We start from the raw sequence: 13927 nt of genomic DNA, 5'->3' as shown, positions 1-13927 counted from the left end.
CAGTCTGCTTGGGACTTAACTATCTTGAGGAATTTTGTATCATCATCAAAATTTGCCACCTCACTGTTTACCTCTTTTCCCAGATCATTTATGGATCAAATAATAAATAATACTAAGGGATCTGAGTTCTATGTGCAGTTCCAAAATGACGGTCGAAAGAACCACAGATCTCTTCCACATGATCAAATTCTATATCTATAATTCACCTGCCGTGCAGCTCCAGCAGTGGTAGCAATGGCAGGAGTACTATGGAATGCAGGGCTCAGAATAGAGTTAGACAACACAGTGGTGAAAATGTCTGTGCCATGTACACACTTGTGCTGTCACCTTTGCAGTCACTGATGGAAGTGCACCAGTGGTGAATTATAGCTATGAAGTTTCTTTGTGCAGGCATAGCCAAAGTGCACAGCAAAATGGCAACCAGGAAATCCTTGGTGGCCACAGATTTGTTACATTATTGGCATCACCAAATACAAGGCCTAAGAGGAGAGGATTAGCTTGAAGAGCTGCATGGGGGAAGGGGGGATGTGTTTCAGGCTGCTGATGAAATCAGGGCTAGAGAGGGTGGCTTAGTGGTTTGTGTTATCCACACTAGGAGAGTGGGGTCTTTGTCCCCCTCTGATGGATGGCACACGTGAGAGGTTAGTGGGTCAGCTACATCCGGGGAGTCAGTCCTGTAGCTCACATGGTAGCAGATCATGCTTTTAGGTGCTGAAGACCTAGGGCTCATACCCAGCTGAGGTGACATCGTTACCTGAGTAACATCGCTCTTGTAACTCATACCTATACGGAGGGTTACAAGAGCAATGCCCAATGTGGAGCTTGAACTTTTATAGCCCTCAAAGGCTTAAAATGAGCAGCCCCAAGCAGCAAAGTCTGTAATCCCCACTAGCAGAGAAGAGATTGCTGTCTTTCTCAGAGGCATCAGGTGTGAATCTCCTAGATTTTCCCTCCATAACCATTGCTTTGAATCCTAGCAGGCTAGAGTTAGCCCTTCATCTTTCTGAGGTAAATAAACTCTGTGTGGGTGGGTGTGTATGGATAGATGGGGGGAGGCATGGCAGTGTTTTAGATGAGACTTTCCTGTTTCCTCTCCATGGGCAATAAACCCCTTGGCACTTTTCACATGAGTAGACTTCAGTGTCTGTGCCCGCAGGCAGTATGCCCTCTCCTTCTCTCTGGTGCAGCGCACTGCACACCAGCTCGCTACCACCCTCCTATACCAGAGATGACTGCGGTTCGGTGGTTCTGCCAAGCTATAAAGCCTTTAGAGATTAAATGTACTATATTTTGTCCCCTGGGAACCGTTTGGCTCTTTCTTCTGCTACTGTAATACAATTAAAAATAAATCATAGATCTGATAATGCCCATGAGATTCAGATTAAAGTGGATCACATGGTGCTTTCTGAAGACAAGACAGAGATCTCTGAGGTGGCCATGACATAGAGAAGCTGGTCACTGACGAGGGGGTAGTGTCATGGCAGACTCTGAAGCAGCACCTGCAACAAGGCACTGAGTAACGGCTGCCTCCCATCCCTGGACTTGTCACTGATATGTTTCTTTCTCTTCCAGGCTATGATAGATGTGTGTGTGGGGGGAAGGGGAGGCATATCCAGATGGAAACAGCTAATGAGTTTATTTCTGTCTTGCTCCTGATTCGGGTAGCTCCAGGTTTTGTGATTCTATGGCTTCCCTTTGCCAGTCAGGGGAGTGCTGATTCAGACTGCCACACCATCTCTCTGGGCCTATCCTGACCAGCCTCTCAGTAGGTCATACAGTCACATAGCTCTCTGGCAATCCACTCGGTCTCCTCTCTGGTCCTCTGGGCTGATCCGAGACCCAGTCCCTGCCCCCTCAGAGGAAGCAGCATCATAAATGCATTTAGACGAGTTGTCCCAGTAAACCAATGAAATCCTATCACCGGGCAATGACACACCCAGTGCATTAAGCCTAGGACGCATGTAGAGGGTTTTCAACAATCCCGTGTTACAAGGGATGTCCCTTATTTAAATAGATAATTGCCTGTCCTGTACTTAATTTCCGTACAAGAAGATCAGGAGTTGCTGGGTGCTGCAAAAAGCAGCAAGAAATATGCCTGGCAAATGTAGGTGAGGACTGTGTATTTATTATTAATAATAAAAATAATGATGATGATAATTAATATTGGGAGGTGGGGTGGGGGTGCTAAGAAAACAGTCCCTTATTTTTTAAATAAATGTTGGCAATCTTAGACACGGGTGATTAAGCAATCCACACACACTGAGGGTTTCTGGTGACATCTGTAATCCTGAGAACAAAGCTCAGCTCACCTGATCCTTGAGAGAGATAAATTGAGTCAATCACAGTTTCCCGGGATTGTGGTTGTTTATAACAGAAGGTTTTCATCACCAGATTTTGACACAATGCATGTTTTTATTAAAATCCGATCCAAATTCTTCCCCTGGCCCTGATCCTCATGAACCTCCCTCCCCACCATTGTGGCCTTCTTCCTTTGCCATGAACATCCTCACCTAATGCCTTACAACCCTGGCATGAATCCAACTGGTCCAAATCCCCATGCTGTGTAGCCTTTAGTGACCTTATCTTCCTGCCATGAGATCCTTCTGCCATGATCCCCTCGCTAACCCTTGGTCTTGCCAATAGCCCATTGGCCATGATCCCCTCTGCCTTAAGGCTCCTGCTTTGAATTCCCCCTCCCCTTTACTCTATTCCCCCTGCCCTGATCCCAGAACAGGAGATGGATCATTTGATGATTACCTGTTCTGTTCATTCCCTCTGAGGCACTTGGCACTGGCTACTGCCGGAAGACAGGATACTAGGCTAGATGGACCTTTGGTCTGACCCAGTATGGCCATTCTTATGTTCTTATGATTTCAGATTGCTTTGTATAAACTCATTTGCATGTCAACGCTATTAATGAACAACCCCATGGCTGTGAGGCCCAGGTATGGGACTGGGATATCAGAACTGACCTGGCCTATCTACGCTTGATGGTTATTTGTATAGTTCAGTCTCATTGGCTGAAATGCTGTGAACATTGATCTGGTTGTTTCTCTTTCCCCTGGCTGTGAAGTCACAACATGAAATGCAGTTGTCTGATGACATCACAAACCTAGGTGACTTCTGCTCCCTCCATTATTAAAGCTACAGACACATGCACACACAGAGATGATTTAAATACAGATACTTCTGTAACTCACTGTCACGCTTTGAATGGTGCCTAGGCTAAGACAACTGCTACAGAGGATGGCACAACAGTGGACAGCTCAGACAGCCCTGTCACAGAAGAGATGTGACCTGTGCTGGAGCTAATTTGCAGACTGCTACTTCTGTTGGAGTCTACAGCACTTCAAAAATGCCACGGCCACTTTTCCCCTCAGGAACATTGGAGAGGGCCTGTCCACGGTCCCAAGGCCTAGCTAATGAGGAGGAGGAGGAACCCATATGCTGTTACCCCCATCACCCTCCACTTCCTCTGGACCATGCTAAGAGCCTCATCAGCCCAGGGGACAATCATCTGGAAGATCCAGAGGGAGCCATTCCATTTTCCTTAAAGGGATTTGTAAAAACGAAAACTCGTGGCACAGCAAAAGAAGAAGAGTCGAAAAATAGAATGTTTGCAAAGAAATTGGCCAGACACAACCTAGGCCTTGAAGATGCCTCCTTATCTCCAGAAGCACTGGGCTTGAGCTTGGAATTTCAGGAACCAGTTTACAAAGACCTGGAGATGTCTGATACCTTATCAGATGATGAAGATGATGACTGGGGTAGGAGCTATCATCACCCTGCCCTTGAAAAAGCCCGTAAGTCCAGGTTTGCCAGCATGTCACCTTGTAGCCCACATGATTCTTTATATCGCAACAAAGCCAGACAGTTGGGAATTGAAGCATTTGCTCCCTGCCTCCATCCCAGCGACTTGTATGTTTCCTGCACAGCTCATGACAAGGCACCTGAAAGTTGTGCTCTTCATGAAGAATCCATAAGAGACAGGGAGTATCCATCTCCGCAGCTGAGCTACGAAGAACTCAGAGAGGAGAATTCCATGCTCAGGAGGAAGATCAAAAGTATCCAGAGCTTCTCAGAAAGTCAGACACACATGGTGAGAAACCTGGAGAGAAGACTGAGAGCCAGTGTGGTCAAAGAGGAGAAAGAGGCTCAGGGTTTAGAATCCATTGTCCATCAGGCAGAATGGAATCTGCAGGGGATGACCCAGCGGGCTCTGAAGGCAGAAAGTAAGGCTGCAAAGCTGAAGCAGGAGATGTCCCTTCTCCAAGTGGAGCTGGAGAGCTTCAAGACAGAGAATGACATGCTGCGTGCAAGCCAGTCTGCCAGCCTGGGGGCAGTGCAACAAAATGTAGATGTTGCCTTGCAGAATCTCTGCCGGGTTATAGCCAATGCACACTTGTCAATCCAACAGCTGGTCTCAGGAACGGAAATGCTGCATTTTGTGGCTGACCTCCTGAAATCCATAGACAAGATTTCTGAAGTCAAAAAGGAAGATGATGGATGAAACAGCGCTTAGGGGGCTCCCACCTGTGAGTGTATAGACTGAGATCACACTGTTTCCAGAATGCAATCAGTAATGCAATGTTTGCTTTCACATGCTGAAATGTTGCATGTCTTCAAATAGGTGGCCTTTATCCTTCCCAGAAATACTTTTATTGTAATTAAATATGAATTTCATGTACTAATGGAGTGTTAGCCTCTGGTGCTCTGTTTCAATAGTGCAGTGCTACAGGCTGGGAGAAGCAGCTCTTTGTCCTGTCCTCGACAGAGGTCCCGTGTCGAGGTATTTTACAGGCTTTGGGCTACAAGCCAGAGCCCACATTGGGAAGGGGGTGGCACAGGGGCTCGGTACCAGCAGGAGGCTCTGCAGATGCACTGGCTGACTCAACCAGAGTTCTTTCACGGGAGCTGGGGCAGAGCAGGCCAGAGGGGGCTGAGTTACCCTTTATCAGATAGCAATCTACACTCCCACCTAACTTATTTGTGCTGGCTGGCACAGAAGGTGGCTGGGCCTTAGCTCTGTGCACATCTCACCTGTCCCTCTCCCCCTGCCCCTGTTGGTGGCTTGGGGAATGGAAGAAACCAGAATTCTGGGCTTGTTTGCATAGGATTACAATGAAGGGAAACCTCCTTATACCCTCTTAGCACTTCCCTTGAACTCAGGGTCAATCACAGTCTGTCCCTTTAGATGCAGAGGATTCCTCTCCCTGGAACCTTTACATCCATGCATGGAGAAGGACGAGAGAGACTTGCTCAGTAACCTTTATGAAGTTGTTAAATATCCAAGTGTGAGCTGAGACAATGTCCCTTTCTTCACACTACTAGCTCCAGTGCAGCCTAACTGTGTGTGAAAATGCTTTGATTTCCATGTTCTTGTCCCATGGCAGAAAGGGAAAGTGCTGAGATTTAGCCATCACGGTAGCTGTACTATTTCAAGAAGGGGATGCTCCTCCTCCCTCTGCTAGACCTGCGTGTGTTGATGTGGCAACCCTAACTCTGAATCTCCTACCTATTGCAGTTTGCTAAAGAATATACAGCACAGGCAGTCTTGTCCTTGCTCTGGTGGGACCATCTCCCGGGATGAGAGGGGGATAGTCTCCATCACTCCTTAGCCTTTCTGTTGGTCTTCAATTATCAACCACAATTCTGCGGCAATTTATGCAACTGCACAATTGCATTTTACACAGAGGGCCTCATCTATTTTACTAGAATTTTCTCAACAGCCTTTAATGCTCTTGGCCACCAGGGAAGGGTGGCAAGGCTCCAGTCCCTGATGGAGCTGGGTGGGGTGGCTCTCAAGTGGCTGTGTTTATTTCTGCCCAGGAAGGCTAAGAGGGTAATTATGGGCAATTATTTGTCTTCACCTTGAGCCCAGCCAGTGAGTACCCAAGGTTCCATCATGTCTTCACTGCTGTTCACTCATGATTCCATTCTGTCCATGCTCCTCTTCAAGTGACCATATATGGATGGTCTCAGACACCAAAGTGCCTGAGCAACATTTTTATCTGGCTATGAGACAGCTAGTTGAAATTCAGCCCAGCCAAGCCAGAGGTAGGAGGAAGTGTTTTGAGGAGCTGGCTTGTGGTTTGTCCATGTTCATTATTCAGGGAGTGTGTCCACCACTAGTTAGCCACCCTTAGCAGCGTGGAACTCCATTTTGCACCAGTGATCAGAAGCGGCTATTACTGTCCCTGGCTTATCTGAGAAACCCAGATGTTTTGCTTAGTCGTGGACCGTGACCAAGTCATCCACCATGCCTTTCTCACATCCAGGCTAGTCCACTGTGATGTTTTCCTAATCGTGCTTTCCTTGAATTTGCCCTGGAAAAATGGTTGCTTATTTACTCCTCATGATGGGAGTGAGAGAGTGGGCTGGTTATGCCTGCATTCTGCAATGGCTGCCCGGAACCCAAAGAGTACAGTGCAGGATAGCACTGGTCCACAAAGCCCTTCCTCATCTAAGAGTCATCACCCCTTGCAGTATGTCAGTGCAGCTCCAGTCAGCCAGGACAAGTTGATTCTTGGTCCTTTGGGTTCATGGTTCTTTGGTTTAATCAAGACCAGGCCAGGGGCATGGCTTTCTCAGTCCACTGAACCCTCTGCAGCTGGTTGTCTAGCAGAGTCCTTTCTTGGCTGCTTTGGGGGCATGTTGTAAGGCCTGTTTATTACTGCAGCCTTGTCCCTATCTCTGGATACCTCCTGTGTATCACTTTGCTTTTTGTATCCGTTAACCACTTTCCTTCTCTGTCTTTTGGGTGTGTTCATTGGAAAGCATTCTCTCTTGCCTGGGGAGGTGGGGGTGGTTTGCCTGAAGGCTTCTGAGCTCCTTTAGCCCTTGTTTTTGGTGTATTCTGACCATCGGATCTCTAAACCCCATGTTACTGTAGTGCATAATGCTAGGTGCCTTAGAAAAGTGCTAAATCACAGGTTCTTGACCTGGGAGTTATGACTGACCTGCCCTTCCCATATTGCTAACTGGGAGGGGAGACTGGGTTAGGTACATGGGAGCCTTGGGGGCTGTGGTATGGCAAAGGGGGCTGCAGTATGGTGATTGCTGGGAACTGCTGTACCATCTGTATAAATCAGTTCTTTATACCTGTTTTTACAACTAGTGGATTGAGACCAAGTCTTGGTGAGATAGAGCGACAATATGAGGCCTCTCCTGAGTGATCACAGAGACCTGGGAACTCCATGCTCTGCTCGCTTGGCCAGGGACTGCTCTTTTTGGTTGTCATGTTGATGGGATTTTCCTTTGTTGTTTGTCTCTAAGGTGTGTGCTCAGCACCGATCACAGATATGGCTGGTGCCACAGCTCATCAGGGGTGAGTCCCAGCCTCACCCGGTCCCATGTGAGCTCCACTGTTTGAGACTCAAGACACGTACAACTCCCACTACATTTCACGATCCGAGATACCCTGATGATAAAGCGAGCCATGGGTAGTGTCCGAGTTAACAGGTGAGTGACCCCTTTTCAAAGGCTGTCATCATCCCTGGGATTATGGGATTCCTAGCCCACCCCCTTCTCTCCCCAGCAGCATGTGTGTCTCTTTAAATCTATTCCAAACTACACCTCATCACTCCCTGCAGTGTCAATGGCTGCCAGGCCACACCTGCTCTGCTTCTCCACTCCAAGTTTATGGCCCTTTCCCCCTGCTCCCACTTTATTAGGAATGTGCCACACATATGTGAGGAGTTACCAGTTCTCAGCCAGATCAGTCCCTATAGTGAAAAGGGGAAGCAGATGAGGGGAAGGTGAGGGGCTGAGGCAGTTGCCCCGGCAAGAGGGGAGATGAATTACAGATTTCTGACTGTAAGCATCAGGAAATAAATACCCACCTTCCATAGACCTCACTTTGCCCTTCCCAAATGAAGGGAAGAGGGTGAATGATTTGGGAGATAATTATTATCGCTTTGAAGAGACCCCCATGTTTGACTCAGGCGGCATCTCAGGAACAGTTAGAGACAGGGTCAAGGAAGCCATCTTGGAGAACTCCAGATGGTATGCTAACCTAGGGAGATCAATGCAGTACAGAGACAGTCCTTGAAGGAGAGGCACTGTAAGCCAGGCTGCCCCCTGTGGGCTCCCTCCTCCTGAAAGTGTATCAACTTAATTCTACCAGTGGTCAGAGCACCACTCTGATTATGGGATCAGGGAACAACTGTGATGTCATAGAGAGCCTTATGTGACCTAACAGCAGCAGCTTTCTTCCTGACAGGGAGCAGGGAAGTGATTGGGATATTCTGAGGGAGAGGGGAGCGTGAGAGTGGGACAAGCAGCTTCCACCAAATGCATCCGATGAAGTGAGCTGTAGCTCACGAAAGCTTATGCTCAAATAAATTTGTTAGTCGCTAAGGTGCCACAAGTACTCCTTTTCTTTTTTCAGAGAGAGGGAGTTTCTCACAGGGAATTTGCCAGCACTTTGGCTGTTGTTGATCTCTAAATTACACCTTTGGCTCTGAATACAGGATGCTGGGAGCCATGTTCGTTGCTGTGGCAACGGAATTGTCCTGAACTCGGGAAGTGTATAAACATTGTCACAGATGCACAATTAGATCAGTGAGGAGAAGGCAACAGAAAATAGAAACTTCCAACCTTATATAATTCAGGGCAAAAATATTACAAGATCCCAGGCCCTTGTGCTTAGTCTTCTCTGCTGGCTGCATCTGCACCTCATTGTAAATTTAGAGTCTCTGGGCTTTGAGGTATTTTCTCAGAGTTAAGGCAAGTCAAGATTTCAGTGTTGTGAGCTTCCTCAAAGTGGAGTTCAGTCAGGACTTGGGTAGAATGAGTTTCCTTCCAGCGATGCTCTGCAAAATGTCCAACCAAGGATCCACCAAATCTTTAGAGCCCTGCGCGGATACAAACACGTGTATCCACATCCAAGCTGTGACCCGCACAATTTAGCTGCGGATATCCACAGATTTGCAGGCCTCTACACCGGAGGCTGGGCTGAGGCTCCAAGGTACAGCACCCTGCCACCGGAGCCCAATCGAGGAGAGCAGCTGTGAAGAGCAGCTGTGAAGAGCCCGCCTGGAGTTGTGGACCCTCCACCTGCCCTTGGCCGAGCGGGGCCATGGCCGGGCGCTGCTCTTAGGTGCCCTCCCCATCCCATCGCGGGCAGGTGGAGGGTCCGCCGCGGCTCCCCACCTGGCTCTGACTGTGGCCAGGCTGCTGCTCCGAGCTGGCTGGAGCCAGGGAGCTGTGCTGGCAGCTGGCTCCCTCCACCTGCCCCGGGCGAGGGGCCTGAGCAGCCCCCGGCCCCTGTCCCTGCCCCGCAGGCCTCCCACCCAGGACAGGTAGGGCGACCCAGGCTCCCCACAGCTGCCCGTGTGGCTCTCCCAGACCAGGCTCCAGTGGGGGGCGGGGTGGTGCCTCAGAGCCACAGCCCAGCAACAGTTAGAGCGCGGCGGGCAGCTGCAGCGGATCCTCCACCTGCCCTGGGTGGGGGGCCCGAGCAGCACCCGGCCCCTGTCCCTGCCCCCAGACCTGCACTAAGGGCAGGTGGAGGGTCTGCGCCGCATTCTTCACAACTGCTCGCCCGGCTCTTATCATCAGAGCCCTGTGTGGATACATTTGTATCCGCATCCGCGCTGCTGTCCATGGACATAAAGTGGATACCCGTGGATTTGCAGGGCTCTACCAATCTTACTGCCGTGTCTTGGTAGAACCAGCTGGGGAATCCAGTGTATTGAACTTCCTCATGACGGTGCCCTGTCAGGACTCCAACACTTCCTCACAGCAGCATCCTGACAATGCCAAAGAGTACCCAGACAGTGCCAGAGGAGGACTCATGTTCTTCCTCAGAGCTCTCCCTTGGCAGTGCCCAGCTAGCCACAACTCCAGTTGTTTCCACTTCTTCACAGCAGGACTTTGTCTCTGGGAGCATGAGCTTCCTCCTGGGGAGCCAGTGACCCTGTAAGTGCTCAGGTTCCCCCCCTCCCCACTTTTTTTGTTTATACCTCAGCAGTTTTTTTTTCTCTGAAAGGTACAGCATTGTCTCAACTGACGAGGATGGGCATAAGGTCTCTGCTCTAGGCAACATGAATGGGCACAGCTGGAATGGGAGAGGACATGTCCCCAGGCGGAAACGCCGTAACCGTTTTGTGAAGAAGAATGGCCAGTGCAACGTGTACTTTGCCAACCTGAGCAACAAGTCTCAACGCTACATGGCTGACATCTTCACCACATGTGTGGACACTCGCTGGCGCTACATGTTTATGATCTTCTCAGCAGCCTTCCTAGTCTCCTGGCTCTTCTTCGGCTTCCTCTTCTGGTGCATTGCTTTCTTCCATGGTGATCTGGGTGCCACTGGGGTGGGCGGTGTCTCCACGACTGCAAAACCCTGCATCATGCATGTCAATGGCTTCCTAGGAGCCTTTCTCTTCTCAGTGGAGACACAGACCACCATTGGGTATGGGTTCCGTTGCGTGACGGAGGAGTGCCCGCTGGCCATCATGGCAGTAGTGGTCCAGTCCATCGTGGGCTGTGTCATCGACTCCTTCATGATCGGCACCATCATGGCCAAGATGGCGCGGCCCAAGAAACGGGCCCAGACACTCCTTTTCAGCCATCATGCTGTCATCTCTGTGCGCGATGGCAAACTCTGCCTCATGTGGCGAGTGGGAAACTTGCGGAGGAGTCACATTGTGGAGGCTCATGTCCGGGCTCAGCTCATCAAGCCCTACATGACACAGGAAGGTGAGTACCTCCCGCTGGACCAGCGGGACCTCAACGTGGGCTACGACATAGGCCTTGACCGCATATTCCTGGTGTCCCCCATTATCATTGTCCATGAGATTGATGAGGAGAGCCCACTCTACCGAATGGGCAAGGAGGAGCTTGAGATGGAGGACTTTGAGATTGTTGTCATCCTGGAGGGGATGGTGGAGGCCACAGCCATGACCACCCAGGCTCGCAGCTCCTACCTGGCCAGTGAGATCCTCTGGGGCCACCGTTTCGAGCCTGTGGTCTTTGAGGAGAAGAACCGCTACAAAGTGGACTACTCACACTTCCACAAGACCTACGAGGTGGCCGGCACCCCTTGCTGCTCAGCCCAGGAGCTGCAAGAGAGCAAGATCACCATCCTGTCTTCTCCGCCACCTCCTAGTGCCTTCTGCTATGAGAACGAGTTGGCCTTAGTCAGCCAAGACGAAGATGAGGATGAGGTGGAAGTGGGGCCCGGGTTAGGAGGAAGCACCAAGAAGGATGGAGGAGTCATCCAGATGACGGAATTTGGGAGTCACTTGGATCTGGAACGGCTACAGGCTACTATCCCCCTGGACACCATCTCCTACCGCAGAGAGTCAGCCATCTGACTTCTCCTGCTTTTCCATTCCACATCTATTGCCCACCATCTTCTTCTCCCTTTCACTCCAGTGCTTAATTGAAAAATTCCCCAAAGAACCTCCTTTGCTTATGTCTCAGCCCCTGAGCATGTACAGTGTGAGACATGCTCATGTTTCCAGTGGGCACAACCCACATTGGAACAGACTTCTTGCAATCAGATGGGAGAGCAATATGTGTATTTTAAACTCCCATATTGACAGCTGATGTGAGGCAATGCCCCCCACAAGCCCCACCACTGTTTGGGGCTGGAACCATGGGAAGACAGGCTTGGACCCAAAGCAATCATCTCAGTACAACCATTGGCCACTAAATGAGTCCAGCTTGTTACCAGAGACGAAGTAGGCTATAAATGCCAACCAAACTGGAAAGATAGGAGAATCTGGGGGTCATGGGGAAAGAGTGAAAAGGATCCGGGAAGTGGGGTGTATTTTGCATGTTTTTTGCTTGTTGTACATGATATTATTGTATATAAAACAGATCAAGAACCAGAATCCATATTCTTCCATTTAAAATCCCAGATCAGGAGTCAAGGACTCAGTAGCCCTCTTGACTCTCTCTCTGGCCCTTGGCATCCTTGACTCTCAGAGGCAGGTTGACTCCACCCACCCATCCCAAGTCTCCCTTCGTTCTTTTTTAAAACTTTTCCTGACTTTTCCCAGAGACACCCACCAGAGGAGGCAGAGCTCTATGTGTGCAGAGGGAATGTTAACTGAGGCAGTGTCTGGATGTCAGACAAATGACTCGTTCAGGTCAGTGGTTCCTCCACAAACTCTTTCCACCTCCTCTATCCTCCACCCTCTGTGAGCAGCTGTACAACTGAATTTGTAACTATTTATTTTTAATAAAGTATAATGCAAAGGGGAAGTCTGGAAAGAAGAGAGAGAAAGAGACCCCATGGCTGAGATAGTGTGTAGTATTATTATTGCTAGGGTCTATTTGATATTTATAGTGCAGTAATGCCCAGGAGCCCCAATCAGGGCCACATTGGCCTAGGTCATGGAGATGCCCGTACTAAGATGGGCCCTACCCTAAAGAGTTTGCAGTCTAAGAACACCAGTGGCATATGAAAAGTGTTGGGACAGGATACCACCCGTTATATACACATAAACATATCCACTTGGTATAGCACTCGGTGCCCTTCGGATGGGGGCAAGGCCACCTAGAGGTTGATGAGCTTGGTAGGGGAGAGCAGGGTCTTTTAGCTCAGGCAGGAGAGGTTCATGCATTAAGATCCACAGGTCCCAGATTCAATCATATTGCCAATAGTCCACCCAGGGTCACAGACATTGTATTCAATTATTATACATGTACATACCTTTGCTTAAAAATTATGATATGTGAAGTGTCAGCTATGCCCATGAGGAGACCAATCCTGCTCTTGTTGAAGCCAATGGGAGTTCTGCCAGTGACGTCAACAGCAGCAGAATTAGAACCTTAGTGAGCAGCAGGCCAAAGCACCAGATCTATCTAAAGTTTTGTCTTACTTCAGTAAAGTGGTATGTTCTTAACTTGAGTTAGCTAACTGGACGTATAATCCTAGTGAACACAAGGCACTTTATAGTTGTCACACACATTGGCAGGTTGAGTTAAAGCCCACCCCTGCCATACTCTTTAATTCAATCTGCAAACTTGGAAGAAGACTACAAACTGCTTTTATTTTATCTCAAGTTCATTAACTCAAACGCACCTTTTTTGGTCATGAAGACAAGGCTTAAAAGAGACTGTCTTGGAAGTTATCCTACTACTGCCACCCAGTGATTTATTTTTACAGGAGGAAGCCAGGGAAATCCTTCCCCTCCTAATTGTCTCTTCCTTAGTTCTAAGCATTCACTAGCTTCCCAGCCCAAGGAGATGTATTTTCCTCTTCTTACTAGGCCAGAGCCTGAAGTCATTAATCAAGTTTTGCTCTGTCCTTGCTCAGTTAAGATTCTCACTGAAGTCAAGGGGAGTTTTGCCTGAGAAAGGGCTCCAGGTCACCAGTTATATTACAGGCATGCTTAATAGGTAGGTGAAGATATGGGGTTATGGCAACTATTGGTAGGTTTTATTAACAATTGCAAAAACTCCTCCATTAGTGGACATATAAAATACGTGCAGAGAAGGGGGGGGAGTGAGGGATCTGTGAGTGCACTGCACTGCCACTTAGTGGTTCAGTTGGCCTATGGGAACTATGACACGCTTTCCACCCAGGAAATGGAAGCCATGGAGACAGTCCTTCAAAACTACAGAGAAAAAATACAAGAGAGAAAAAACAACCAGATTGACAGAATAGCTGCTCTTGGTCCATACAGCTAAACCCCATGGGAGAGCAGCTGCTTTACATGAGAGAATGACCTCCCACCCCTCTCCTGGGGCACCTACGACACAAGGAAACAGGAACAAAATATACATGTAGCATGAAAACATTTTGTAATTGGCACAAAATGGGGGAAGGGAGGGGGGAATGGATAGGACAGAGAGTAGAAGAGAGGAGATTAGGAAGAGGGGATGAGAAGGAGAAGCTTAGGGAGCAAGAGTAGGAGAAGGACGAAGTGAAAGTGGGAGGGATGAAGGAATAAGAAAGATGAAGGGAGAG

At 49.0% G+C, this 13927-nt stretch overlaps 2 protein-coding genes across 8 annotated transcripts in view; both read left to right on the top strand.

The window, feature by feature from the left end:
* KCNJ4 (potassium inwardly rectifying channel subfamily J member 4) overlaps nucleotides 1–11999 on the top strand; it is a 30276-nt gene extending 18277 nt beyond the window's left edge. For 3 of the 7 annotated variants that reach the window (XM_043501558.1, XM_043501554.1, XM_043501562.1), the window contains exons 2-3: nucleotides 7276–7461; nucleotides 9992–11999. In XM_043501558.1, the coding sequence (XP_043357493.1) occupies nucleotides 7424–7461; nucleotides 9992–11321 (1368 nt within the window). In that variant the 5' untranslated portion in view covers nucleotides 7276–7423 and the 3' untranslated portion in view covers nucleotides 11322–11999. The remainder of the gene's footprint in view (nucleotides 1–7275; nucleotides 7462–9991) is intronic. The other 4 variants (XM_038403087.2, XM_043501568.1, XM_038403081.2 and 1 more) reach the window with 3 other exon arrangements.
* On the top strand, nucleotides 3356–4510 carry LOC119857026 (endosome-associated-trafficking regulator 1-like). The gene has a single exon (XM_038405329.1). It carries the CDS (start codon nucleotides 3356–3358, stop codon nucleotides 4508–4510), a length of 1155 nt encoding a protein of 384 aa, XP_038261257.1.
* Nucleotides 12000–13927: the final 1928 nt, after the last annotated feature.

This window comes from Dermochelys coriacea, chromosome 1 (assembly GCF_009764565.3).
Source record: "Dermochelys coriacea isolate rDerCor1 chromosome 1, rDerCor1.pri.v4, whole genome shotgun sequence".
NCBI classification, from domain to species: Eukaryota; Metazoa; Chordata; order Testudines; family Dermochelyidae; genus Dermochelys; species Dermochelys coriacea.
Note: the sequence above shows the minus strand (reverse complement) of the source record. Positions and strands in the feature narration are given on the sequence as shown.

Bases quoted from the DNA above. Each gene is read 5' to 3' on its own strand.
- LOC119857026 (XM_038405329.1), top strand. From the start codon at position 3,356: ATGCCACGGCCACTTTTCCCCTCAGGAACATTGGAGAGGGCCTGTCCA.